General features: G+C 46.1%; 2 protein-coding genes across 2 annotated transcripts; one reads left to right on the top strand and one right to left on the bottom strand.

Moving 5' to 3' along the window:
* Positions 1 to 5711: 5711 nt before the first annotated feature.
* inab (internexin neuronal intermediate filament protein, alpha b) lies at positions 5712 to 9914 on the bottom strand. Its single transcript, XM_029145048.3, has 3 exons — positions 8741 to 9914; positions 8211 to 8335; positions 5712 to 8121 (listed from the first exon to the last, which is right to left on the bottom strand). Exons 1-3 carry the CDS (start codon positions 9788 to 9790, stop codon positions 7839 to 7841), a joined length of 1458 nt encoding a protein of 485 aa, XP_029000881.1. The 5' UTR covers positions 9791 to 9914; the 3' UTR covers positions 5712 to 7838.
* A 1102-nt stretch (positions 9915 to 11016) lies between these two features.
* Positions 11017 to 26130, top strand: nt5c2b (5'-nucleotidase, cytosolic IIb). Its single transcript, XM_029144618.3, has 18 exons — positions 11017 to 11217; positions 12398 to 12507; positions 15080 to 15153; positions 19080 to 19197; positions 19312 to 19407; positions 19483 to 19574; positions 19706 to 19763; positions 20369 to 20462; positions 20778 to 20831; positions 20992 to 21075; positions 21244 to 21285; positions 21405 to 21512; positions 21904 to 21970; positions 22051 to 22221; positions 22322 to 22373; positions 22752 to 22812; positions 22991 to 23167; positions 23322 to 26130. The coding sequence occupies exons 1-18, from the start codon at positions 11170 to 11172 to the stop codon at positions 23556 to 23558; spliced, it is 1743 nt and encodes a 580-aa protein (XP_029000451.1). The 5' UTR covers positions 11017 to 11169; the 3' UTR covers positions 23559 to 26130.
* Positions 26131 to 26235: the final 105 nt, after the last annotated feature.

The raw sequence follows: 26235 nt of genomic DNA on the forward strand, positions 1-26235 counted from the left end.
CAGGTGATTGACGAAGGGAAAAGTGCAAAATCTCCAAACTGTGATGCAGCTTTTCTGCACAGTGACAGGCAGCAGCAGCGCGTTTGTGCCAATACATCTCGGAGCCTTTTGCCCGTCCAAGTGGAATAATGGGTGTGAAAGCAGAGCTGCACTGGAGATCTCCATTTTAAAGGGGAGGGGGGGGGGGTGAAATGTGTGGAGCCTGCATTATTCAGTACTGACCTGACTGGAGAGTTGGGTTCTGCACATGGCTTTGCCTCTGCTGCCTCTATGTAGGTATAATGTGTTCCTTTAATTGGTGATGACATCACAGACGAGTGCGTGTCCATCTGTGACCACACGTGATCCTCATGGTCTTGATGATCCTCCACTGACAAGTTGATTTCCCTTTTGCCCGTCCTGGTGCCTAGAAGCTAGAAGCTCACTAGGCACTTAGGCATCCCTCTCCTCTGCAGGTCTGCTGCTGCATCCCAGTGTTGTGCACCCCAGACTCTTTATCACGCTGAATAATTCAAGCTCCATCAAAAACTAATACGACAGTCGCACGGCATCATGCAAACTTAACTAACACAAAACCAGTCCACCGGAGCATTTGGGTTAGATAACGGTTTAGTAAACATCACAGCATTACTATTAGTATTCACTGTTATTCGGTGGTGAACCACAAGATTCTCTCACACAATGAAACTCGTAGAAAGATGTCGTTCAGGAATATCCATTGTCCCAGCAATCAAAACTTCTTCAGATGGCTTTTCTACCAAATTAGCCCTCACCGTGGTCCAGTGAGCATGTCTAAAGGCACACACACACACACACACACACACACACACACACACACACACACACACACACACACACACACACACACACACACACACACACACACACACACACACCGACTGACAGCTGCTGTAAGGGGAAAGATAAAGGAGTGGCCTCTAATTTGCTAAAGGTCAGAGCCCTGGTACTTAAAGCCCCAAATCCTAAATCAATAATTACAATTTGTACCTTGTGAAAAAAAATAAACACAATTAGTAGTAGCCCAGGCAGCTGTGGTGTGGGATACAAAGGCAAATCATCCAAAAAGTGATGAAAAAAACCTGAGAAGATAAGTTGTGTGATTTTCAACCAATCTGACATTTCTCAGACTAGTTGTGTTTATTGATGCGGTTTCTGTGGGTTCTCACACCTCTCTCTCCTGCTGTGTGTGATTGACGGCGTGTCTTCTCACAGGACATTCAGGACAATAGAGCGACTGATTAAGATCTTCTTCTCGCAGTTATTGAGGGTTTTAAAATGATCTGAACCAAATCTCAGTCTACTTCATCAGTGGTGTGTTCAAGGACACGTTTTACCATCTTGTTATCAGTATAACATGTCAGAGAGGCTGCTAATTCAGCTGCCTGACTGAGGCCTGGGTAATAACATTATCCTGTCTATGTAACCCATCTGACAAATAGGCAAATATACACACTAACACACAAAGCAATGCTCTTTGTTCTCCTTGAGACGCGTGCGTGCGTGCGTGCGTGCGTGCGTGCGTGCGTGCGTGCGTGTGTGTGTGTGTGTGTGTGTGTGTGTGTGTGTGTGTGTGTCAGGATGGGGGTGGACCTGGCTTTGCTTCAAAGCAACTATGTGGATGTCACCAGGAGGGGCATGGATGGAGTGATGGGGAAGGTCCTCGGGGACGGACGGACTGACCCTTGCAGCAAAATGGCAGCGGTGGAGGTAAACGCACACACAGAAAAAAACACCAACACGCCCAGGTTACTCACTCAAGCATGCAAATATATTCACACTTCACCTTCAGAGAGAAAAGGAGTGAAGATTTTCATATAATCATCTCATCCATGCATCTACTTAGCACTAAGCAACACACCTGAGCTCTGTATATAAATACTCTGGCAGGAAGAGACACACTAAGCCTGTATGTATATGAGTCACACGCTCTCTACACTTTATTGATCTGAGCTCTAATCACACACCGTGCTGCTCATACAACGACACCAGCTACACACACTGTGACCATTTAGTGATGAGAAGCACTGTAAACAGTCTGAAACGCCTGAATCAGTGCGCCTGGTCTCAAGCCCCACCGGCGCTGACGTTTTTATTTACAATCTGTCCAGGATAATGAAAAGCTCGGGTGTTTCCACGCGATCAATAGATATTTATGGGTGTGGGCTGACACAGGCGGAGGACGAGTGCAGCCAGCGCTCAGGGTGTGAAGATGGAGGGAGGGGCACGCAGGCCTGCGTACAGAGGATGCCCTGGGGGCCACGTACAGTGGCCGCTATGCTGGTAACGGCGCCGCAAAGTGGGCGGAGCCAGGGGCAGACAGCAACGTAACTGAGCATGAAGGCTGAGCGTCTGAACCAAACGCTCAGTGATGCAGATGAAGGGTCCCGTCTGTAACAAAGCATCGCATCTGCAGAGAACAGCTCCTCTGTTATTAACCTCACCCAGACGGAACAAGCGGCGTAGACAATCACAACGGCATTAAATCATTTCTTTCCTGCCCTAATCTCCTAAATGGTGTCTTGGAATTACGGTGCACTCACCCGTGGCCAGCAGGTTAGACTTGCAGGGACACACATTGCTAAGCACAATGTCATTTCTCCGAGCACGGAGGCTGGAATAGATATCGTCGCTCAAATGGGCACCGGGGAATAAGCCACTTACCCACAACCACCAATCACACACAGGACCTTCCACCTTGGGTGGGTGGAGGTACACATTTAATCTGCCTGCTATGTTTGGAATAAACCTCCTGCAGATTTCAAAACCCTCAGAAGAAATGATGTCTGACTATAACATGATGAAATAAAAACAGGTTGACTGATCATTGGAAGGATGGATGTGTGAACAAAAACAAATAAAAATGTCTGCTTGATGAGGCATTCTGCTAATATCTTCTTCTCCTCTTCCACGTAGGCCTGATGATTAATGATCTGCCTGACCTCTCACCTTTCACAGCTGTTCAAGGAAATTGGTGACCACAACTGAGCTGAAGCTGGCCTCATTTTAATCATCGTGTCCATTTATAACAAATAGGTGTGTTTCCAAATGGCAGGTGGATTTATGTCATGTACAACCCACACTGAAGTCTGCACCTACTTAGCAGCAGCAGGTTTTCAAGAGTGATGAAGTCATTTTAATATTTCATCAGTGAAGGAACATGAACAAAAACGAAGGGTTCATGAATAAAATCATGTTAAAGCTTGTTTTATGTGATGTTTCCTCGTACCTATATTAAAGTCTCTATAATCTGTGCTTAAAGCTGTAACATGGTTAAGAAAGGGAATTTCTACCAGATTCCTCTAAAGCTGATTAGACGCTCCTGTTCATTTCCTATTCTGTCTGACGCGCCTTCAAGCTGCTGAACCTCTGGGTTTTAGTCGCGTGCGGCACATTGCGTCCCTCTGGACAATCTGGTGTAACAGACTGCAGACTGGCTGTTGAGGAAAAAGCCCCCCAGACAGGCTCAGCTGCTCTGCTGTGGATCAGACAGCGACACGCACCTCTCGGCCTCCGCGGAGGAGAAGGGACGTTTCAGGAACAGCGATCTGCTGCGATCTGTGGCTGAAGAATGCATCGTCTGATGTGTCAATATTCATATCATGTATATTAACAGCAAAATTAAATGTTTATTGTACAATCACTGGACTACAGAATGGGATTAAACCTTTACCTTGATTTATATGGATCAAATCATACATGAAGCACAGAACAGTGACCAAGGCTTGTTTTTTTTTTTCGATGCAAAGGATTTTGCAGGTAATATATTAGCATTTCTTAGGCTGGATGACCTGAATATGACTCCATCCATCTTACCAAGCTTAAACAGAGGTCGGGAACCTTTCCTTTAGTCCAGCAAAAAGCCTCCTCCATGCGTCTGTGTGTCTGTCTGGCTCTGCTATTATTAGCACCGAGGAAAAAAAATGGCACCCACAGTGACGGGTTGGTTAACAGCAGCACGTCACACGCTGGGAATGATTCAGCGCTTTCTATCAGGCAGCGGCAATTTCATGGGGAATGACAATTTCCTCCGCGCCGAACAATAAATGCCTTGTCCGAATCCAGCTTTAGAATAATACAAGTCACACTTGAACGTTGGGAGTGAATTGAGCTGCACTGATTGTCTTTGTTTGGGGCTGCTCTCTGCGCACCCGTCTCTTCAGACCTCCGTGTCTCTGGCAGCGCTCGTCCCCTACGGCTGATGCAGCAGCAGGATGCTGGCAACAAATTCCAAGGCAACGGCCGCAGCAACTCACACGTTAACACTTTCCTGTCACTGTCATATACCTGTCACACATCAAGAAAAACGATACGTTGCCTGTGAAAAAGCGATTGTGGGGATGTTGGAAGATGAGATGCTTTCTGGTGTTTATTCTCAGAGAGGCTGCGAGGGGGGATCTGCATGTTTAAACTGCTCCAGGATGACGGACAGCCTGGCAGGAATTGGCTTTGTGCTCAGCTCGGGCTCCTGAATTCCTGTCACCTATTTTTGTAGTACATTTTTGAAGCTTACTCATAAAGCTGCATTTTGACGCATATTCTATGTTCTTACGACTAAAGCGCCCATCAGCAGCCAGTCCACACTTCTACTTCATGTGTGGTTCGTACATCTGTGAGCATTGACTTAGAGCCAAGGAAGCTGAATAACAGGTGAAATTTGCAGCCACCGCCCACTCATTTCACAGCCTGATTCCCATTTCCACCTCCACCGAACAAATACTGATCACCAGACAGATCATAAACCATGTTTTTCCCTCAAGCTGGTCTCTTTATACCCAAGGCATCTAAAGGGGTTGGAATGAAAAGAAAAGACGGCCCCAGTCAGCGAGGAGTGTGCATCACCAGAATAACCTCTCAAACCTACCATGAAAATAATGTAAGCGATTGATAGTTTGTAATAATGCAAAGGGAGCTGTAGGTAAGAATTGTGTGTACACTCTGCTAACACAAGCTTTTCTGCAATAATAAAACAGGAGCTCACTTCAGAAATCACACAAACGCTGAAGGGAAGAAAGAGACGGGCGGATAGCGATGCGCCTACGGCTTCAATCTCAAACGGGGCAGAGTTTGTTATTGGCTCTTTTATTTGAGGCGAGGCAGCAATAAGCGCCGTTGTTCCTGTGTTTTTACGGCCCCTTGTAGTGCTCCTGAAGGTACGCTGTGGTAACGGGGCTTTCACTGTGGCGTTGGGCTACGTGGCCCTCGCCGCGCCACTGCAGGGGTGCGTCACACGCCGCACGCAGGTGGCGGTGGGGAGCGTGGGGGGGGGGGTCCGAGCAGATACGGTCTGGAAAGCCCAAGGCCTCCATGGGGTTGGGGGTCAAAGGTCATAGTGGAGTACATTAACATGTGAGCTGTTATCGCTGTTATTTACAGCTGCACTCTGAGCCTGAGAGGCATGTTTTATTCTTTCATTTCCTGCTTTGAAACATATAAAAATATTGATATTACCATATAAACACATTTTCCCTTTCGTAAAATATCTTTAGTTTATAGTTTTGATTTTAAAATGTAATCACTTCCCTCAGTGGCCTCAGTGGCCTGGGAATCTCCATCTCCTCCCATCTATTGACGCAGCAAATCTAAATTATAGTAGCCCATAACTCAGCTAGAGTAAATCTACTTTGCATCGTATAGGTTCATGATAGATTCATCATCACGGAGTGGATCAATCAGAGTAACGCGGGTGCAGCTTGGGTGATGTCAAGCCTTTATTGATACGGTGTCACAAAGCAATACAGTAGTAATCACAGTAAAGAGAACAGCATGTCAACTACATTCAGCCCCTGTGCTTCTGTAGCCATGGCGACGCTAATAAAAGCTAATGAGGAGATAATGATGAACAAACACCACACAGAACACAATCACACACATGGCCAGAAAGAGCTGCTGGTGATTTAAGGCATTTCACATCACGTTTGTTCCATGGCTACACCTTGATGGTTGGTCTTTAATTGGTGGCGAACTGTTTTTTTTAAGAAAACGGTATTTTATTTCATGAAGCGTGTTGCATGTGCATTTAGAAAAGTCTGGCAGTGCTCTAAGTTATAGTGACATTTTCTTCTGTTTTGGTTTGTAGAAGATAACAGCCCTACATTCACAAGCATGACTGACGCCTCCATTGTTGTAGCTGTGTGCTACAAATGCTACATACTCTTTACTCACGGTAACTGTGTTTTCTGCCCAACTCTATAATCTGCTGCCCCTAATATAATTCTAGTTATGATAGGCCACTGTGTAGACACACACACACACACACACGCACACACATTTAATCTAGTACTAAGGTACTGATCACAAGCCTCAGGTAAAACTACAGGAACAATATTCAGAGCAGTCTGCCGTACAATCAGTAGTTGTTTCATTCTCACTGTAAGTGCAGTACGTCGGGGCGCCGACGACCCCGACCAGCAGCACGAGAGCCACAAAGCTGTTTTAAGGTTGGCAGTGCACAAGCAGGAAAACCACACGCCAGGATTCCACAGTGGCGGAGAGTAGAAGTCACACTACAACAGACATCTGATCCAGTCATGGCCAGAGATTAAGGGGGGGGGGGGGGGTCTGACACATCACGCTTTGGCAGGTTTGGACACATCCAGTTGGAGTTTTGTTGACATGGTTTCTTACTGGATATGGATAATGGGGCCTATGTGTGATCCCCCACCGTCACGGATGGCACATGGGAAATAGTCTGACAAACACAAACAACCCGTCACACGCAGACGTCAGACATCACACACAGTCCTGTGCATTTGCAGCATTTTCCCCCTGAATCTCCTTGCTCATTGACCAAGGTGTTTCACCACCAGGGATCTGTAGCCTAACGAAGCCAGCAGTCTCACATCTAGCCCACAGTTTAACAAGCGCGTTCCTATGGCAGTTCTGAGCCAGTGTACGTCATGGAGCTCAGCACTGAGGCGGAGCGTTGGGTGGCGATGATGGTCTGATGGATTCCATGCAAGCATGATCTGGACATAAACCATGCAAACGAGGCTTTATTGGTACTATTTATTTTCCTGTACGCTTCACGTTCATGAGCTACGGTGTTCTGCTTTAGTTAAATCAACTTAAGTTAAGCGCCAGTGCTCCACTGAGGGCGACTATCTTCACTTATACTGTAGTCGTCCAGAGCAAAGTCTTTTTTTTTTTTTTAAGTCTTTTCTACTCAGGACACCTAAAATGATGGCAAATGAAAACCCATCATCTGCTGTTTACTTTGGCTGGTTTCCTAATTGTGTGCTTTCTTACTAACGTGTTTGCTTGGTGTCAGGAGTAAATTTATTAGTATTTTGTAAATGGATGCAGAAGTATCTGAGACAAACTGATGTGCTTGCTTGCACATAGTAACACCTACACACACACACACATGCATCGACTGGAAGGTGCTGAGAGCCTCTCACTGCCTGCTCTATCTAGTGTGTGTCGCCATAAACATATTAATGTAATATTAGTGAGAAAGACCAGTTGATTATTGTCCTTTGAAGGCTGTATTTCTGTGGGAGATACTAACTAAGTGCTTGTTATTGTATGACGTAGAGTTTGTGAAAGAGAACGAGAGAGAATCGATGTACTGTGGTTTTGTATAGAGTGATGGTTATAGTTAAGTTAGACTGAATGTACTTTAGAGAGCACGTGGGGGGGGGACCAGACAAGTTACAACACACCTCCAGCCCTGCACGCCGCGTCACATCTTCACTGTTCTACCAGGAAAGCAATGCTGTCATATCTGTCTGCACACGCGCGGGGCTGAAGGTGTGTTTGGAGAGGAACAGAGTGGTGGAGTTGAAGGATGGAGGGCTTTACGGGCTCACAGCAGGCGCCTAGTTTTTCTGATTGGTGGGAATATCGCTAGACTCTTGCTGCTTCTCCATCTTCTTAGTGGTGACCACTGTCTCCTCGTAGACCTCCCGCTGGGACACCTTGGCCCCAGGCTTGCTCTGCTGCTGCTGCTCGTCATCCTTGGCCTCCTTCTTGGAGCTCTTCCCAGGACTTGCGTAAATGCGGGTCTGGTAGCTGTAGGCTGGCCCAATGCCAGCGCTCAGCGAGGAGCTGGGATAGGGGATACCCGTACCAATACGAGTCTCCTCCCCTTCCAGTAGTTTCCTTCACAGAACACATCATAGATAAAGGTAAAATTAAAAAAAAAAGGTCACTCATATTACAGATGCTATTAGGAGGTGAGCTCTACCTACCTGTAGGCAGCAATCTCAATATCCAGTGCCATCTTGACATTCAGTAGATCCTGGTACTCCCTCAGGTGACGGGCCATCTCGCTCTTGGTGGTCCTCAGATCATTCTCCAGCTCTGCCATGCTTTCCTAAAGAAAACACGCCAGAGGTCATTTTTTCTAAAACAAGGTTATACAATATATGTTTAAAGAGACAGTAATGGGACTGAATCGATATGAATTGTATTGGTGATATTGCTCCGTTTGAGTAAAGGTATATGCACTGGGTGGGCGTTGTCAGACACAGCTGCTCAGCGCACCATCCCCGGGGATCCGTTTCAGCACCAAGGACAGAGCCCAACCGGCAACAGCTCCTCCCAATTAATTCTTGCTCGACATTTAGGCTTTATGTATTAAAACAAACTACAAAATAAAATAAATAGATGCTGCAATTTCATTTACTGCATTTAAACACAAGTGTCACTTCAATAAACGCCTCACTGTTAGTTCATGTCCCGTATAGAGATTATAGAGATTATTAGGTAAAGTCATTACCTGGTAGTTTCCGATCTCCACATTGTGCCTGTCCTCCATCTCCCGCAGCTGCTTTTCCATAGACTCGTTGGTTCCCCTCAGACTCTCGATCTCGATAGTCTTGGACTGCAGCTGCCTCCTGAACTCGTTCACCTCCTCCCTGCTGGAGCGAATGGCCTCGTTGCTCCGGCTGGCCTGCTCAGACAGGTCCGCGAACTTGCTCTTGTACCACTCCTCGGCGGACTGCAGGTTCTTGGACGCCATAGACTCGTACTGGCCTCGAATCTCCTTGAGGGCGGAGGTGAGGTCTGGCTTGGACACCTCCATCTCCACGGACACCTGAGCGGCCTGGATCATATCTGTCAGCTCGGCCACCTCCTCCTCGTGCACCTTCCTCAGGAAGTTGATCTCGTCCAGAAGGGACTCCACCTTCTTCTCCAGGTCCAGGCGCACCATGGTCGCATCATCTACATCTTTCTTAAAAGCCCTGAGGGTGCCCTCCGCCTCTTCGCGGGCACGGAACTCCTCTTCGTACTTCCCCCTAAGCTTCTGCAGGTCGTCTTCAATATTATCCCTCTCGATCATCAGCTGGGACTTCTCCCCGTTCACCTCATCGAGCTGGGAGCGCAGTTCGCGGATCTCCTGCTGGTAGAGCTCAGCCAGGCGGGACGGCTCGGTCTGCCGCTGGCGCAAAGCTATCAACTCTGTCTCCAGCATTTTGTTGTGCTGCTCTAAGTTGCGCACTTTCTCGATAAACATCGCAAAGCGGTCATTGAGACCTTGCATTTGCTCCTTTTCGTTGGTGCGGATGATTTTGAACTCGTTGTTGAGGACGCTGCTCTGCGTCAGGTCGAAGGTCTCCAGCGGCATCGGCGAGAAGGAGCGGCCGGGCTTTCTGCCGTACGAGCCCAGGGGGGGGAAGTTGGTCCTGGACAGAGACGAGGACCGAAAGCCCCCTCCACGCGAGGACACGTTCATCGCTGTCCGCGAGGGAGAGGACGCGTAACGGGGAGAATCCCCGAAAATCCTCCGGTAGGAGGAGGAGGAAAGTACTTCTGATCCGTAGCTCATCCTGGCGCGTCTGGAGACAGAGCGGAGCGCTGGGCGCGTCTCCTTTTATAGGGGGACCGCCCCATCACTAATTAATGCCGCTGGTACTTCGGGACCGACACGAGCCTGATGCTTTGCGTACTTGACGTTTTGTACGAACCAGTGGAAGAAGAATTTCCTCGAGACTAACCCTTATGTGCGCACTTGATGGATGGATGGAACTGTCCGTGGCGCAGTAGTGACGTGGTGCGTCCGTGTTGGGTCTGTTGTGGCACAGCTTATCTTTATTGTAGCCTTTCCGCTGGGTTGACTCGCTTTGCGGTAAAGCCTGTTAAAGTTCTTTAAAATGTCGCATGGACATATTTGCAAATCTTTTTTTAGTAACTAGGGAAACATTTAAATTCTTATATTAGTCTTGGTGGCAGAGAGTTTCAGCACTTTTGTTGTTGTCTTGATTCCCAAACATTTTGCTGTTTGCTTAAAGTTTGTACAAAGGTGCCATGGAATAAAAAGTTTGACTGTGAGCTGAGAGGAGGGCGCTTTATGTTACTGACAAGCATTTGCTGCCACCTGCTGTTAAACTGTGGGACACTGCATGCACAAGTGTAACAACTAGACCTGTTCGAAGTCTCACTAACCCGTTCAAACCTATTAAGCGGTTTATGTTAGCGACTACGATGATCGGTGAGTGAACTTGTACGTATACGTTTGGAGGTCAAGATTTGACAGGTAAAAACAAAATGACAATAAAAAGAAGAAATAAAAGCATGGTCGGCTTTTGCTATAATTTTGTATTTTTACAATTGCTGAGTGAAACAGTTCTTGATTAACTATTTTCAGTGGTAATAGTAAGACATAGATAAATCAGACACAGGTTCTGGTTTCTGGGGCTCAACTGGACAGAGGAGCCCTGTGGAGAGGCGTTCTGTCATTAACGTCATCCTTCAGCGAGTGCAATAACCAGGCTGGAGGAAGCAGCATTAGGATTCCTTTATTTATCAAGGTATGCTACAGAACAACAAAGTGAAAAGTGAAAGCTAGGCGATGCAGAAAAGCCACAATCTACAATTAGGCGAGCGAAACCCCCGCTTTTTAACATGCCCTTTCTTTTAATATGAGCCGTTTCCTGTTTCCTCTGAGGCATCATTATTTTCGTTGCCGCAGCTCTAACTCTGCATCTCCGTGCCTCGGTGGACGGATAACGCGAGGTCACGTGTCTGCGGAGTAGGCCCCGCCCCCTGAGCGTCTCACAACGACAGCTGGGAGAAAGGGAGCGACGGCTTAGAGGAGCACTCGTCCGCCGCCCGTCCGCCCGCACAGTGCGCACATCACCGCTTCACTGCAGCCTTCCCAACACAAAGCCACCGATTCCTCTGCGACTCGCGGCCCGCGCACGGCGCATGCTCAGACTCCCCGACGGCGCAGTTGTTTTCAAACAGGAACAGGAGGTGAGTACAGTAATAATCCAATCACTGCTAAAGGCGAAAGCCGCAAACGCTGCCCGTGGACGAACACGTAGGTGTATTTACAAACAAGCAGCTAATGCGTTAGCTTTGCGCTGTCCCCTCTGTTCAGTGTAAAATGAGCAGGACGGTGGGGACGGGGTTAGCTAGCATTTACACTTCAGCAAAGAATGACTGTTGTTTGTTTCCTGACCCCGACGAAAAGCTAGTTTACTGCTAGCTTCTAAATAATTCTTCACTGTCTCCCGACTGTCCCCGTTTATTAATGGATAATAACACAGGCAGCCACATTTCCTCCACGTAAAGCACGTCCTAAAGCTTTAGTGACTGACAGCCAACGCTAAAGCTAAAGCTGTGTGTTTGCCGCAGGCGGCGATGCGCTCCGTCTCTTAAGACCCGAGACAACAAACAAAAAGCCTGTCACAAGTTTGGCTTTTCTTCCTGTCTGCGCTTTGTGCGGCTTTATGAATGTGAGCCATTATGTCTCTTCGCTGAGCCAGAGTTCCCTTCGGACCCCACCGGACCGGGTTCTCTCCAGGAGCCAAGAAGCCTAAAACACAAGGACGTAAAAATAGGCGCGTGCAGTAAAATAAGTGGACGGTTCAGAACTTCGGGTTTACAGTTGCGTTGCTTCTCTCGTAAAATCGTGTTCCCACAGTGTAAGAGCTCAACGCGTTGAAGCCCTTGTTGACCCACTTGTAAAGCTGTAACGTCAACAGCGGTGACAGTGTTTGCGTGGCCTGAATGACAGTTCTCCGCTGCCTCCGCGCGCGAGGCTCATTTGCATTTGTGCAAACACTGGAACAAGATAGCTGACCTCTGCCTTTCCTTCCTGCGCCCCGGTCTCTCCAGAGCCACCACAGCACTAAACAAACGTACATTAACGGATACATTAGTGGCCATTCAATCTAACCGCTCCAAAAAAAGGCCAAGACACAGTTTAAGATAAAAAAAAACAGGTTGCACTGAGGCAGGAATTCAGGAGACGTCCTGCAGATGCTCTATTCTGCTTGTTTAGGGTTAGAGTCTGAGTCATGGAGATTAACGGAGGCATCTGATGTGATTTTTTCTTAAACTACTTCTATTCTTTATGACTTTTTTTGCAGCAGCGTCTGAAACTAATCTGACTGTGTGTGTGTGTGTGTGGGTTGTTTCCTCTTTAAAGGCTCTAAAGATGACCACTTCATGGAGCGACAGACTGCAGAACTTTGCAGACTTGCCTGCCAACATGGACGGCCTGACAATGAAAAAATACAGGAGAGAGCCCTACCACAGGTGAGGAACGGCATACCAGGGCTACTAATGAGAACAGAAACGTCTTCCTCTACCAGTCTTTTATGTCTCAAGCCCCATTTGCCGTAAAGTATAGACCCCAGGACACCACAGCCTGTACAATAGCAGGATGTGTGGCTCTTATGTTTTATTACAAAGGATCTTGTAGCTCTGTTTTAGTGTCTATTCATGCCCTGTACTACTGTATTTAGTTACCTCTACCCCAGCTGTCTGCTTTGAAGGAATTTAAGAGTCACATACACTCAACCCTATAGCATGTCAGTGATGCTGAATCCTGTGAAATGCTCACATTAATGGTTTAAGCGTAATTAGTATGCATTAGCAAAATTATGCTCGTAGCATTCTTTTACAGCAGATGTTTAGAAAACGTGCTGCATCCTTTACTCAATCTGGTGAAAATGCTTATGTCAGGGGGACTTTATCATCAGAGTAATAAAACGTGTCGATGTTTAATGTTTAAATCAACCAGATATTTGTCCACTGGGCATTGCTGTTCTTTCACTCTATTATGTAACGAGCTCTGCTCACTGGATTTAGGGAATCTGTTAGCTGTGTGTGTGTTGTGTGATGAGTACCTTTAATAAAATGGGACATCTGTTAGATAAAGTCATTGCTTTTAAAGTTGCAGCTTAGCTGAAACAATGCAGCCTGATAGGGAGAGCTGTGTATCACATAGCAAGAGTCTCCCAACTCTGTCCGGCACAGATAAACCTTCTATCGCTGAGATTTGATTAATTGTCTTTAAGAGATAAAAGCACAGTGGAAAAATCCGACAGACTGTTGCACAGCTGCCCTTAGAGTAAAAGTCATGAGTTCTCTCGCAGGCGGGGCCCTCGTGGGCTATTTGGGGCAATATGTTGTCAGCAGGACCAAAGTCAAGGCTGATTACAGCTATCAGTCCGGCCCATTGTCAGTATGAATGAGCTTAGATTACCCAAGTTATCATTTTTGCTGTGGCTCCTCCAAGCACCCAGCAAGAGGCCCCATGTTTAATGACAACAACACAGCAGAGCTGAAGATTAGGATTTAAATATCTCACTAGAAAAGGGTCAGACTGAGAAATGTTGACAGTAAATATATAGATTTGTTGTGGTTGTTCAGGAATATCTAAGCCTTAAACTATAGTTTTCAAGGGGAAATACATCCAAAACACTAATGAACTATTAAAGACTATTAAGGATTCTAAGAAGACTCAAGACCAAAATTGAATTCCAAAAAAAATAATTCATTGTTAATAGTTGATTGTGTGAAAAATGTATTTCCTAAATGTGTCTGTATTAGAATGTACATTTCACCGATATTTGAGTTTTCCAATCAAATTTTTGCATGAGGGTTGACTTGAAAGTGAGCAGATTTTACAGTTGCAACAAAAACTTTAGTAATAGTGGTTATTTCTGATCCACTTATCCAGACTGTTGAAACACTTGAGGAGCTTACGTTTGGTGGAAATTCTGATGTTTTACAGACATTTGGTAAATTTATTGATACATTTTCTTCTGTTCGGGTGCCTGAAATGTTACATAACCGAACATGAGATACTGACTACAGATGATTAATGCAGAAAATAATCATCAGGTCAATCAGTAATGACAGTAGTCATCAGCATCAGCTATTACTAATGTACAGTGACGTAAGCAGCTTGGGTTCAGAGGGGAAGCTTGATTTGTGATTGTTCTAGATGTCTTTGAGGGGCCAAAAACACCACGCTGCGCAACAATAACACACCCCTGGCTCACAGCAACCCAACAACAGAGAACGACGCGGAATGCGCACAATCATTTTTGCAACAAGTCAGAAAATCTCTGAATGACAAGAAAGCGGAGGGAGGGAGGGAGGGGGTATGGGGTGCATTGTTTGTGGGCCATACTGTAGCTGGCCTGTGCTGCTGGAGCAGGTCAGGCCAGTCAAACTGCGGCTTAATTGCGCACATGATGCATCGCCAGTCGTCCCCCGGGTTCAGGTCGAAGTGGGAACTCGTTCACTACGGATCCGCTGCCAGGTATTTCGCAAGCGAATTTGGTGTTTGCCTGAGACGGAGGAGTCGCTGTCGCAGATTTAGCAGCTTTGCAGGGTCGGCGTTGGATGTGTGGGTTCCAGGCGTGTTTACCCGTGTGTTGTGCAAGCTCCGAGTGCCTTATCATTCTTGATGAAGCCTTATCGCACAGCTAGCATGACTAAATATTGACTGGTGTTGTAATATCTCTGAATGCAGCTTCACATTTACACAGTGATAATCAGATAAGTTAGTCAAAGCTACTGTTTCAGTATTTGGCTGTTTCCTGACACGTTTGCTAGTGTTCAGATTAAGACTGTGGAAAGGTTTTAGAACGGTTGGTGCACAAAGCACATTTGATTATGTGTAACTACTGAATAGCTGCAGCATGAATAGCACTACTATGAGCCACTGGTGTGTCATAGTGGGATTATTCCCCACACTAAACAGGTCAAGTAAACATTTGCCCTGTAGAACAGTCCATTGTCTCTACTCTGCTTAAACGCTCCCTCGGCTGAGTGATTGCATTGCCACTAAATTGCTTGAACTTGTTTTCCTCAGAGTGTTTGTCAACAGGAGTTTGGCAATGGAGAAGATTAAGTGCTTTGGCTTCGACATGGATTACACCTTAGCAGGTAAGCTGATACGCATTCATCTAATTTATCACCGCTGGTGCTGAAACAAAGCACATGATTTATTTGTGTAGGTGATCAGCGGGGATTTAAGAGCTATAATCAAGTAATCAGCAGTCATTGATTGAGCACTGAATGCACCACACTGGTTGATTCAAGTCCCTCAACCTGGTTTTAAATGTTTCTAAATAATTCTAATTGCTGTTTTAACCCTGTTATAACTGTTGCTGTTAGTTATACAGTCGTTGGAGGATAACTCCTTCTCTGATTCAATAATAAAACTGTGGTTTTGACTGGTTTTGAGTGTCTGGAATGCAAGATATCAGGGCTACAACTGTAGCAGCTCCTTATTTTATAAAATGGTCTTATTTCAAAGATAAGTGGCATAACAACAAAATATGTAAGGCTTAAACATATTATGTGTCTCAGATAGAATGTAAACTAAAAAAACGAATTATTTTGTTTTACTTTTCCCTTCTATGTCCACATGGACGTTAAAACCTACAATCAACTGTCTGTACTCGTTAGCTCACCATCCCCCCTAGAACTGCAGTTTGTCCACAAAACTATTATTCAGGTCAGTGCCAGTGGCAAAGGCAGCGCTGTGTCTCATAATAAAAGGCCGAAAATATCCGGATTTTCTTTTTCCATGATGCGGCCTTCTGTGACTCAGCACCAGTTTTTGTCTCTCAATCTCTAAAAATATATCTGCCCTCCCTGAAAAGCAGGTCACGTTTGTTTGTTGAGTTCACCGGTGAGAATAGGGATCACTCGCTGTCCCCGTCGGGCTCCATATGTCGACCTCCGCGCCGAGTGCGGAGGATTTCGCGGACGCTCAGCTGTTGACATGGCTCTCTTTATGGGCGCTCATAACCAAGTGTTAATGTTCGCTGGAAGCCAGGCTATCATGTGCCTTTGGAGTGTGCTCGGGTTTTGACCACAGAAATATTTCATCAATCAAGAATGAGCGGGAACGGCTGCGGCTCAGCCACGGCGACACTTCAAGACGAAGGTGTTTGTTTTTAGAGGCATTAAAGTGCTTTAAGCGTGCGCTTCGTAAGCTCTGCTTTCTTGCCAAAGCTTGACATCAAGACACAATTCTACAAAGAATTGAAGTATTTACTTTTGAGAACTTTTTAGTCCTCAAAACTTCAAAATAAACAACTGTCAATCAACCTATCAAGTGCAAAAGGTGATGCACGACCTAAGACTCTGGGCTGGACATACTGTACAAAAGTCCCAAACTAACTGACGATTATAGTTGTTACAGTGACAGGGTTTTCTGAAGTAAATCTACATTGGAAGAGGCTCTTTGAGTTTCTGAAGGGAAACATGTGATAGACTGGAAAAACACATGTTGCTCAAACCCACATTCAGGCCCAGATTGGACTAAGAGATACACAGCTTTGTCCCAGTTTCCCACAGACTCTTGGCTGAAATATAGGTCCCCGAGGCCGTCCTAAAGTTTTCTTCTTCTACAAAAGGCTCGATGGTGACACAGGCCTACATTTGCATATTGGTAGTGCCAGTCACAGTGTTGTTCTCTTCCATTTCTATGTGACAGGGTTCAGGTAAAGTTCCTGTGGGGGGACACTTAATATGATTTGGATTTAGTGGGCTATTAGTGGCAGGGGGCAGGATGTTTACCTTGTGTGTAATGGGTGTGTGTTACATATAGGCCTGAGGTGAACTGTCCTCTAAAACCCTGAAGCCAGCGCACACCTCAGTAACTGGAGCAGCAGTGGGTCTTGATGTGGCAGCAGTCTCAGGGCCTCAGATCTAAGTAGACTAGTATGTACGTGTGTCTACACGGCCTTTGTGTGTGTACACATGCATACCGACAGCAGGAGTAGACAAAGAAGGGCTCACATCAGGGGAGCAAGGACTCGCATAAAACAGGAATGCAAGGGATTCAAGGGCACAGCAGACAAAAACCACAACTTCCAACCAGTCTGTAAATGCTGTAAACACAAGTTTTGCAACAGCATCTGTTGACGGAGTTATTTACTAAAACATGGGACTTTCCATGCTTGTAGCCCTCAGTGTGGCCCTCGTGGAAAAACAGATCTAAAGTCAGTCGACAAACTGCTGCTCAAGCGTTCAAACCCCAGAGTAGTGACAGGCGTGTTTCTGGTGGAAAGGAGACACCGTGGGCCGTGGTGTCATGTATCTGTGTGGAGCGTTTAAGGGGGGCTTGTTTTTCAAGCTGTTCAGAAGTAAAGTAGCTTAATTAGCCTAACTAATTAAAGTAGCTCTTCTGGAAAAAAGGCACAAAAAAGAGAAAAGCAGTCACGGCTGTTGAAGTCTTCCACTGAGTTTAAGCTCCACTGTTTTTCTTGTAATTGTGTGTGTCTTTAACACGTTTAAGTGGGTCAGGGCTCAGTTAGAAACCATGATGTCACTCGTCTGTGCTCTGCTGTGGATCTGTCGGTAGAGCAGTTCGATTCCTCCTACACACGTTGAAGCCCACTGCCCAACACTGTTTTCCCCTAAGGATCAACATCCCATCAAAAGACAGACACGAACATTAATACACTAGAAATAGAACAAAGGCGTGAACCCCGTGTAGTACAACCACCTGTGTCACCATAGTAAAGTCCTTACTGTTTGTGGACATTAAACCTCTTGTCTAATAATTATGTAACAAAACATCTGCCTGGCTTTAGTCTTTATATAACTGTGATATAATCTGTTTGTGTAGATTGGGGGGTCACACCCGGCCCCAAGTCAACACATGGGGAGAGACACCCACGGAACTACAGAAAGAGAGAGTGATGATAGTGAAGGTGACAGAGAGGGGACACTGGGCTCAAAATAGGTTTCTTTGTAGAGACTCTGAGCTTCTAGAGGAACATGACAGGCGTGTGAGGCAGTTTGGTTGGTGTGGGCTACTGCTCTGGGCGCCCGGCCCAAAACCCCAGTTTTCTGGTGGCTGTGAGGGAGGGAGCGGGTTGAGCTGCAAGACGTTACGTGATTCCAATGCAGAAACAGCCTCAGTTTCAACAAAAGGATTAGGCTTAACTGGACCCTCGGTTTTTCCTGTAACCCAGCGTGTGCTGATTCTGGTTCCGTGTAGAAGCCAGCTTCAAACACGACCGCGTGTTCAAGCTCGGCGGCGTAGGACACAGGCGTTTTCCCGCTGTTCTCCTGACGATCCGTCCTCTGTCCGAGCATCGTCAGCCATTAATCCCCCACCCGGGGCCTCCCACCGCCCCACTGGGAGCCTACTGTAGAATGCGAGCAAGAACACAAGCACATTCTCCATTTTGTATTTATAACATCTGACATATTCTTTTCCTGGTGTCAAATAGCATTTTAATCCTGCGCCAGCCTTTTGTTAGCCTAGCATTAATCAGTGTTTTTATATTCCACAGCCCCCCCACCTAGGTTTTGGTTTGGCCCTGGGGTAGATATCTGGCTCTGGTGGTGACAGAGTGGGGCTTGACTGTCTCAGTAGGGATCATTAGAGCCACTGATGAAAGTTGGGCAATTTTTCATTTTCACGCCTGATCCTGTTTCTTTGTGGATTTGTTTAGAACATCCAGACCCTTTATTACAAGGAGAGAGGGACACAAGGGTTGTGTGTGTGTGTGTGTGTGTGTGTGTGTGTGTGTGTGTGTGTGTGTGTGTGTGTGTGTGTGTGTGTGTGTGTGTGTGTGTGTGTGCGTGTGTGTGCGTGTGTGTGTATGCGTGTGCGTGTGCGTGCATGGTGGTGGTGGGGGGGGGGCTCTACTACTATCTTTGTGCGGTAACCTTAGAGGACTCACATATACATGTCATATATCATGAGTGACACTAATGAGTGTCCTGTGTAATCACCCTCCCAGCACAAGTTGTGTACCTCCAAATATTACACACCTTATTTATCTATTTATGACAAGAGCTCTTGTCACGGTGGACTGATGTGCTGTTATGTGATCCGTTTCCAGTGTACAAGTCCCCGGAGTACGAGTCCCTGGGCTTTGAGCTCACCGTGGAGCGGCTGGTTTCTATCGGTTACCCTCAGGAGCTGCTCAGCTTCGTCTACGACCCGTCGTTCCCCACCAGGTCAGACCTTATCAGCGTTCAGTCCCTTTAACCTCAGTGGATACACGAGAGACTCGATTTCCATTCTTGATGTGGTCGTTTGTGTAAAAGATAAACGCTGTAAACTGTTTTCAGGGGCCTTGTGTTTGACACCATGTACGGAAACCTGTTGAAGGTCGACGCCTACGGGAACATCTTGGTGTGTGTGCACGGATTCAACTTCCTTCGAGGGTGAGTCACAGTCAAATACTCGGTTCGTCGCACTGAACTTGTGTCTTTGTTAACCGCTGCCCTGTTGTTTTTCAGCCCTGAGATCCGTGAACGCTATCCGAACAAGTTCATCCAGAGAGATGACACCGAGCGCTTTTATATCCTTAACACACTCTTCAACCTGCCAGGTAAGGTCTGTAAACACTGGGGAGAATAGACTGTTAGAGAGACAGGGAGTAAGTCAGGCGTCCGTGAGGGCTCCATGCTGCACACTGGCTTCAAGTTCCGCCACTGACCAACCTCTCGCTTTCCCTCACAGAGACCTACCTCTTCGCTTGCCTTGTGGATTTCTTCTCAAACTGTGACAGATACACAAGGTAAAAACAGCAAAAAGCAGCCAGTCACATGATCTTTCACGCAACAAGTTTCTGGGCGCCGCATGGTGACACAAAGACAGTTGCAAGCCAAATTGGAACAAGGACACGCCCTGCAGCATGAGGGGGGCGCCGACGTCTCAACCGCTAAACACAGCTAATTGTTTTAAAACTGAAATCAATCAAGGTTTTGGTCAGAGCTCCTGTCTACTCGACTTTTTTCATAACAATGATTAATCAATCTCTGCCAGAACTAACTGTAAAGCATGAGGGGACAGGGATTTAATACGTCTTCACTAACTAATTACAAGGAATAAAGTCTTTACATAACTAAGGGATAATCTTTTACCACAAGGAGCCGTAATAGTAGCCTGTAAATCTGTTGAGATTGTAATCTGGAATGGCTGCATGTCCTTTGTCCTCTGAAACCTGGTTGTTGGTCTTTTAGGGGGAGAATGCTTTCCTGTTTGGCTGGGGACCCCTCCAACAAGGGAAGGCTATCCCATTTAAAAGCAAACAAAAAACAAATGTCATGCTCTTAAAAGCCTTCTGTAAAGATGTGGCCCGTGCGACGGCTGTGTACGTGTGTGTCTGCTCCCCTCCCACAGCTGCGAAACCGGCTTCAAAGACGGCGACCTCTTCATGTCCTACAAGAGCATGTTCCAGGACGTCCGCGACGCCGTCGACTGGGTCCACTTCAAGGTGAGGCAACTTGGAACGATGGGCTTGCTGTTGTTACCGGTACCTTCAGACCAGGTCACCTGCTGGTTCATCTGGTCTAAACATAATTAGCATTTATTTAGCTTATTTAGCTCTAGCCTTTAATTAGCTTAATCATCAAAGTCCTTCTTTATTATTACATTGCTCCTTTGGATCATGACAGTAAACACACTCTGAAGCTAGACATGTGTTGGCTGTTAGTCAACGGACAGGTTGGTGTCAGTGTGTAGAAGACAGTCACTGTAATTGATTTGGAGGATTCTTTGGCAACACTGACTCCTGGGTCTCACATCACAGGGTACACTGAAGGAAAAGACGGTGGAGAACCTGGAGAAATACGTAGTGAAAGACGTAAGTAGTTTGTATTGCTTAGGGAAGCTACAAGTGTTCTGTACACACACACACACACACACACACACACACTCTCTCTTACATTCTTGTTATACGCTGTGAAGAGGCTGGTTTGAACAGAGCTTCAGACTTTTTCTCTCTCCTTTTGTGTTCCCACCAGGGGAAGCTGCCTCTTCTCCTCAGCCGAATGAATGAAGTAGCCAAGGTCTTCCTGGCAACCAACAGTGACTACAAATACACTGATGTGAGTGCCGTCTGTGTGCGCTGTGCAGGGAAAAACAGGCAAAGAAGGGGAGATGACGGATCGTCACGCGTTAACCTTGAGATGCATTTCGTAGCATGCTACCAGCGCTAGCAGCTGTGTGGGGTCTAAACACCGGCTTGACTGTCACTGTGTGTTGTGTTCCTACAGAAAATCATGACCTATCTGTTTGACTTCCCTCATGGCCCCAAGGTAAAAATAGAGCCTTTTTCCACTTTCTCTTGTGGATGCACTACAGTGTTGAGTGTGTGTAGGTGGACAGCTCGTCTGTCGTCACACTGGGTCTGACTTTGGCTTTGTATCCACCACAGCCCGGAACCTCTCACAGGCCCTGGCAGTCCTACTTTGATCTGATCCTGGTGGACGCTAGGAAGCCGCTGTTCTTTGGTGAGGGTACAGTTCTCAGGCAGGTTGACACGGTGAGTGGACGCAGGACTAATGGCTGCGCTGCAGCGCCTTCTCTTCTCTTGTGCTGTGGCTTCAGTCCCCATATGCTGCTTGGTGAAAAGTGTGGAATAGCTGAAACCCTTTCACATGCTTAGAATTAAGTCACTGATGGACAGTTATCCAATTATTTACAAATATTTTTCGAATAAGATCAAGATTCTTTTTGAAATTGTTAATCATTTTTAATAGAGATGTTTCCAAATCTATTTTACTATAAAATCCACAGTCCCTGAAAGATTTAGTCCAAAATTATCTGGGTGTGTTTCTGACTTTCATTGTTCAGCAAGGAAGGTTAACACAAATGGGTTTCAGGTTTCAGCATGGTCAGCATATGGTTTCATTCACTGAACATTTTGATTTCAGACCACAGGACGTCTAAAGATAGGAACCTACACAGGACCTCTGCAGCACGGCATAGTGTACTCTGGCGGTGAGACCTCATTTCCCTTTGCTCGTTAACTCTTTGACCTGGAGTAGAGGTGACTGTAGCAGCTGTGATTACCGTTCCAGGCTCCTCAGACATCGTGTGCGACCTGCTGGGCGCTAAGGGGAAGGACATCGTGTACATCGGCGACCACATATTTGGAGACATCCTGAAGTCCAAGAAGCGTCAGGGCTGGAGGACGTTCCTGGTTATACCCGAGTTGGCCCAGGAGCTGCACGTGTGGACGGACAAGAGCTGTGAGTTTCTAAGTGCTGCGTCCAGGACCCTGTGGTACAAAAGTAGCTGCATTGTGGAGTCTACTGAGTAACTCATCTGTTTCTAATCTGTGTTCCACAGCGCTTTTCGAGGAACTGCAGGGCCTGGACATTTTCTTGGCTGAACTCTACAAGTGAGTACAGTAACCTTTCCCCCCGTCCACTCCGCTCCAGTCACTCACCACGTACCCCCCCCGCTCATCACTGTGTCTTGCTCCAGTTCGACTGCTCTTTGATCTCTGTAGTAACAGCGTCTGTTTGCTCGCGTGTGAACGGCGTGGGTGGACGGTGTAAAGTCGAAGCTGCAAACCCTTGCAGGCCACCTGATAACCAGCGCCATGCTTGTTTGTTTTGTATATTTAGAAACAGATTTTCCGCTGCTTTCGGTGTTTCGGTGCAGGTTCGAGGTCCTTGCTTGGAGGCCTCTCCCTCCCCCGCCCTTCAGCGGACAGACAGACTGATCTCCCCTCTCTCTTTTGTCCTCATCGTCTTTCTCTCCCATACTTCCCCAGACATCTGGACAGCAGCAGTAATGAGAGGCCCGACATCAGCACTATTCAGAGAAGAGTCAAGGTACAAGCCTGGTTTCTAAGTCAACTGCAGAGCCTTTCTGACTTCTGACATTGTGTCCACTGTGGTCTAATCATTAACAGTAATCCACCCCATCAATGGGCACATTCAGCACTTTTCACCTTTTCAGGACTTCATCATGGTTTCATCAGTGTCTTTTGTTGCCATTGTGGTCTTTTAGAAAGTGACACACGACATGGACATGTGCTACGGCATGATGGGCAGCCTGTTCCGCAGCGGCTCCAGACAGACGCTGTTCGCCTCCCAGGTGATGCGTTACGCCGACCTGTATGCGGCCTCCTTCATCAACCTGCTCTACTACCCCTTCAGCTACCTCTTCAGAGCTGCACACGTGCTGGTGAGTATCTGAACGCCAAGCGGCTCAGACTCAAACCACAGCTTGGACCATTAACGGTAACTCTCCAAAAGAAATCAATCAGAATCAATCAACAACCTCCCAGGACGTGATGGAGCTGGTTATTTCATCGTGTTTTTACCTGGCTCCTCTCCAGATGCCCCATGAGTCGACAGTGGAACACACTCACGTGGACATCGACACCGAGTCGCCGTTGGCTACGCGCAACCGCACCCACTGCAGCGACTGCAAGGACCTGGAGTGCAAACGCAACCAGCTCACCCGCTCCTTCAGCGAGATCAAGCCGCCCAACTTGTTCCCCCAGACTCCCCAGGAGATCACTCACTGCCACGACGAGGATGACGATGAAGAGGAGGAAGAGGAGGAGGAGTAATATTCTGGACATGAGATGAATCGTGTTCTCATTCCTCTGCCTTCTTATGTTTTCCAGAGTCAGGTAGTGATCTGTCTCAAAGTGAGGCAGGGAGGAAGAACATCTCCAGTGTCTGCGTGTGTACAGCATATATAGTTACTCCACAAGGACTTCAGAGCCATTCTCCTGATTCATTCATCATTTGAGTTTTTGAATTCATAAGTCAAATACATTTTTAGTTTTTCTGGGTTAATGACTGTAGACACAAAATGTGGGTTTGATTCTTTCAGAACATTGTGAAGTATGTACTGTACATACACACACATTGGAGATCTCTGTAGTGTAGTGGACCATTAGTGAGACCAACCATATAACAAATCTGTGTCCATGCTTGGTTGGTAAAACCCAACTTTTCTTCTTTATAAACACATGGTATTGATTTAATTTGATTTCCTCATTAGACAGTGAAAACACAGCTTGTGTACACCTCAGTCACATTTTTTCATAATCTTTTATAAACTGACCTTGAAGACGTGCTGGTCGATTATACTGTACCTATGCTCCATCATATGTGGTCGGTAACTGTAGTTTTAGCCATAAGGAACTAGTCTTGCTGACTGCCTAATCAAGGGGAGAAGATGCCCATCCGTTTACTTCGATCTTGTCAGTTCTTGACATTTTAGAGGATGAACTTGCTCTAACTTGAGGCTGTGTTTCTCTTTTGTGCGTGCGTGCGTGAGTGTGTTAATCAGTGACTGTAGCATCAATAACAGCAAGCTAAAAGTGCATTAAACTGAATGGAAGCACAGATGTACTGAAGCACAAGCTGGATGATTAATGATCAATAACCTGATTGGTTTGGTCTGATGCTGGAGAGAGTGAACTCGTATTTTGTTACCAGGCAACAGTGACGACAGAGTACTGTAACCTTAGTGTATGCTGAAAGTTTCCCTACTGTAAACACAGCAGCCATCGGGTGAACAGCACTACGAGGTTTGCGTTGGCCGACTTTTAGTAGAGAGAATGTACGACTTTAAACCGCAAACAAAGCTCGAGGGGTTTGAACCGATGGTGTAGAGAGTGTAATAGGTCTGTTAAGGTTGCGATCGTGTGTGACCCTTTCGTACCCACTGACCCAGTACAGCTGCCATCGTGCTGGAGGAGGAGGAAGCATGTTGAAGGAAAGAGTCTTTTTTCTGTCGGATGTCTGAACTATGTGAAGTGACCATTTTTTTATATTGAGGTGTGTTTAGTTTTAGGACTGGAGAGCAGATGAGTTCCACGTTGAAGCACTTGACTTTGCATTGGCCTTGAACCCATCAACAGAAAACAGGCTTGTTCAGCATGAAGTCACAGAAAATAAAAACTAAATGTTTATTGAATGATAGAACTAATAGGTAATTTTTATTACTAACGGGCTGGTAAAATAAAGGGGATAATCCTGCCTATAACATATGTTTATATAGATAAAGCAGCTCCAGTGTCTCTGGATGTTTGTGTATTTGCATGCAATGCATTTTGGTACCAGCTCTGCTCGTGCGACTAAACAACCCACCATGATGATGGCCAAAGATAATGTGTGACCTCATCTATTTTCTGATTGAGCCCCACTTGTTTGAAAGAAGTGAAAGAAAGCACAAATAAGGAGTGTAAAACTCCTTTGACTTGTGTGGTAACTTTTACACACGTGCTTCGTGTGAGTATTAGTGTCGATGTTCAAAACATCCAGAGCTGCCTGAAGTGCAAATATGAAGACTTTACTTTGGTTTTCTTTAGTTTAGCTTTTTTTTTCTATCTAGGTCCGTTTGGACCGGGAAGGAACGAGCTGCCTGTCTAATCTTTGGTTTGGTTTTGAAGTGGAGTGGAAGGAAGTGAACATGTTGCAACTTTGTGTGACCATTGTGCAGATTCTTTGGATAAAAACCTTGTAGACAATGTTACAGTTTGCTTTTACAGAAGACGTATTTGCATTTGGTTGTTCTGAATGTGCTGAGAGGCAGCCGCCCTGCTAACAAACAGTGCCTGTCGTTTGCATATTGTGCGTATGCATGTGAAGATGAGCGTCTCTGCTCCTTTGACGTCTGTGACAACCACAACATTTTTAGCAAAAGCGTCTTAGACGTTTCTCACCGTAGTTTACACGAAGAGAAAACTTTAACCTGTACAAAGGAAGAGCTTACAATGAAGGGAAATGTGTATAGTACTGATACTAAAACATCATTTATGGGTTATTTTTCTAAACTAGTGTTTTACATGGTCTTGTTCTCCAGAACTGTAAATAGACCGTTCGGTTCCTTTTACTCATCAACTCTCCATGTTTTACTCATTTTTATACAGTAACTGAGCTGCTTTGAGCCTGGAAGGCAGGTTACAGAACTTCAGAAGATTTTTGACCCATTTCAGGTCCAGAGCACGTCCACATTCACCACAGGGGTCAAAATCGACACCTTTTACGTTCAATGTTATTTTATCTTTTATCTTCTGTTTTGTGCGTGTCAGTTCAAAACTATTTAGTTTCTTTTTCAAAATTGACCATAGAACGAATGTTGGCATAAATTACCTGAAAGTGTACAATAAAATGTTTTTTTCATAATTTCCACATTCTGTTGCTCGTGTTTTGCCGCTGGGGGTCGAGGAACCTGCACGTGATGATAACGAATGTCACAAATCTATGCTATGGATGGAGCACACGGAGCCG

The sequence above is a fragment of the Betta splendens genome, chromosome 1, assembly GCF_900634795.4.
Source record: "Betta splendens chromosome 1, fBetSpl5.4, whole genome shotgun sequence".
Classification (NCBI taxonomy): domain Eukaryota; kingdom Metazoa; phylum Chordata; class Actinopteri; order Anabantiformes; family Osphronemidae; genus Betta; species Betta splendens.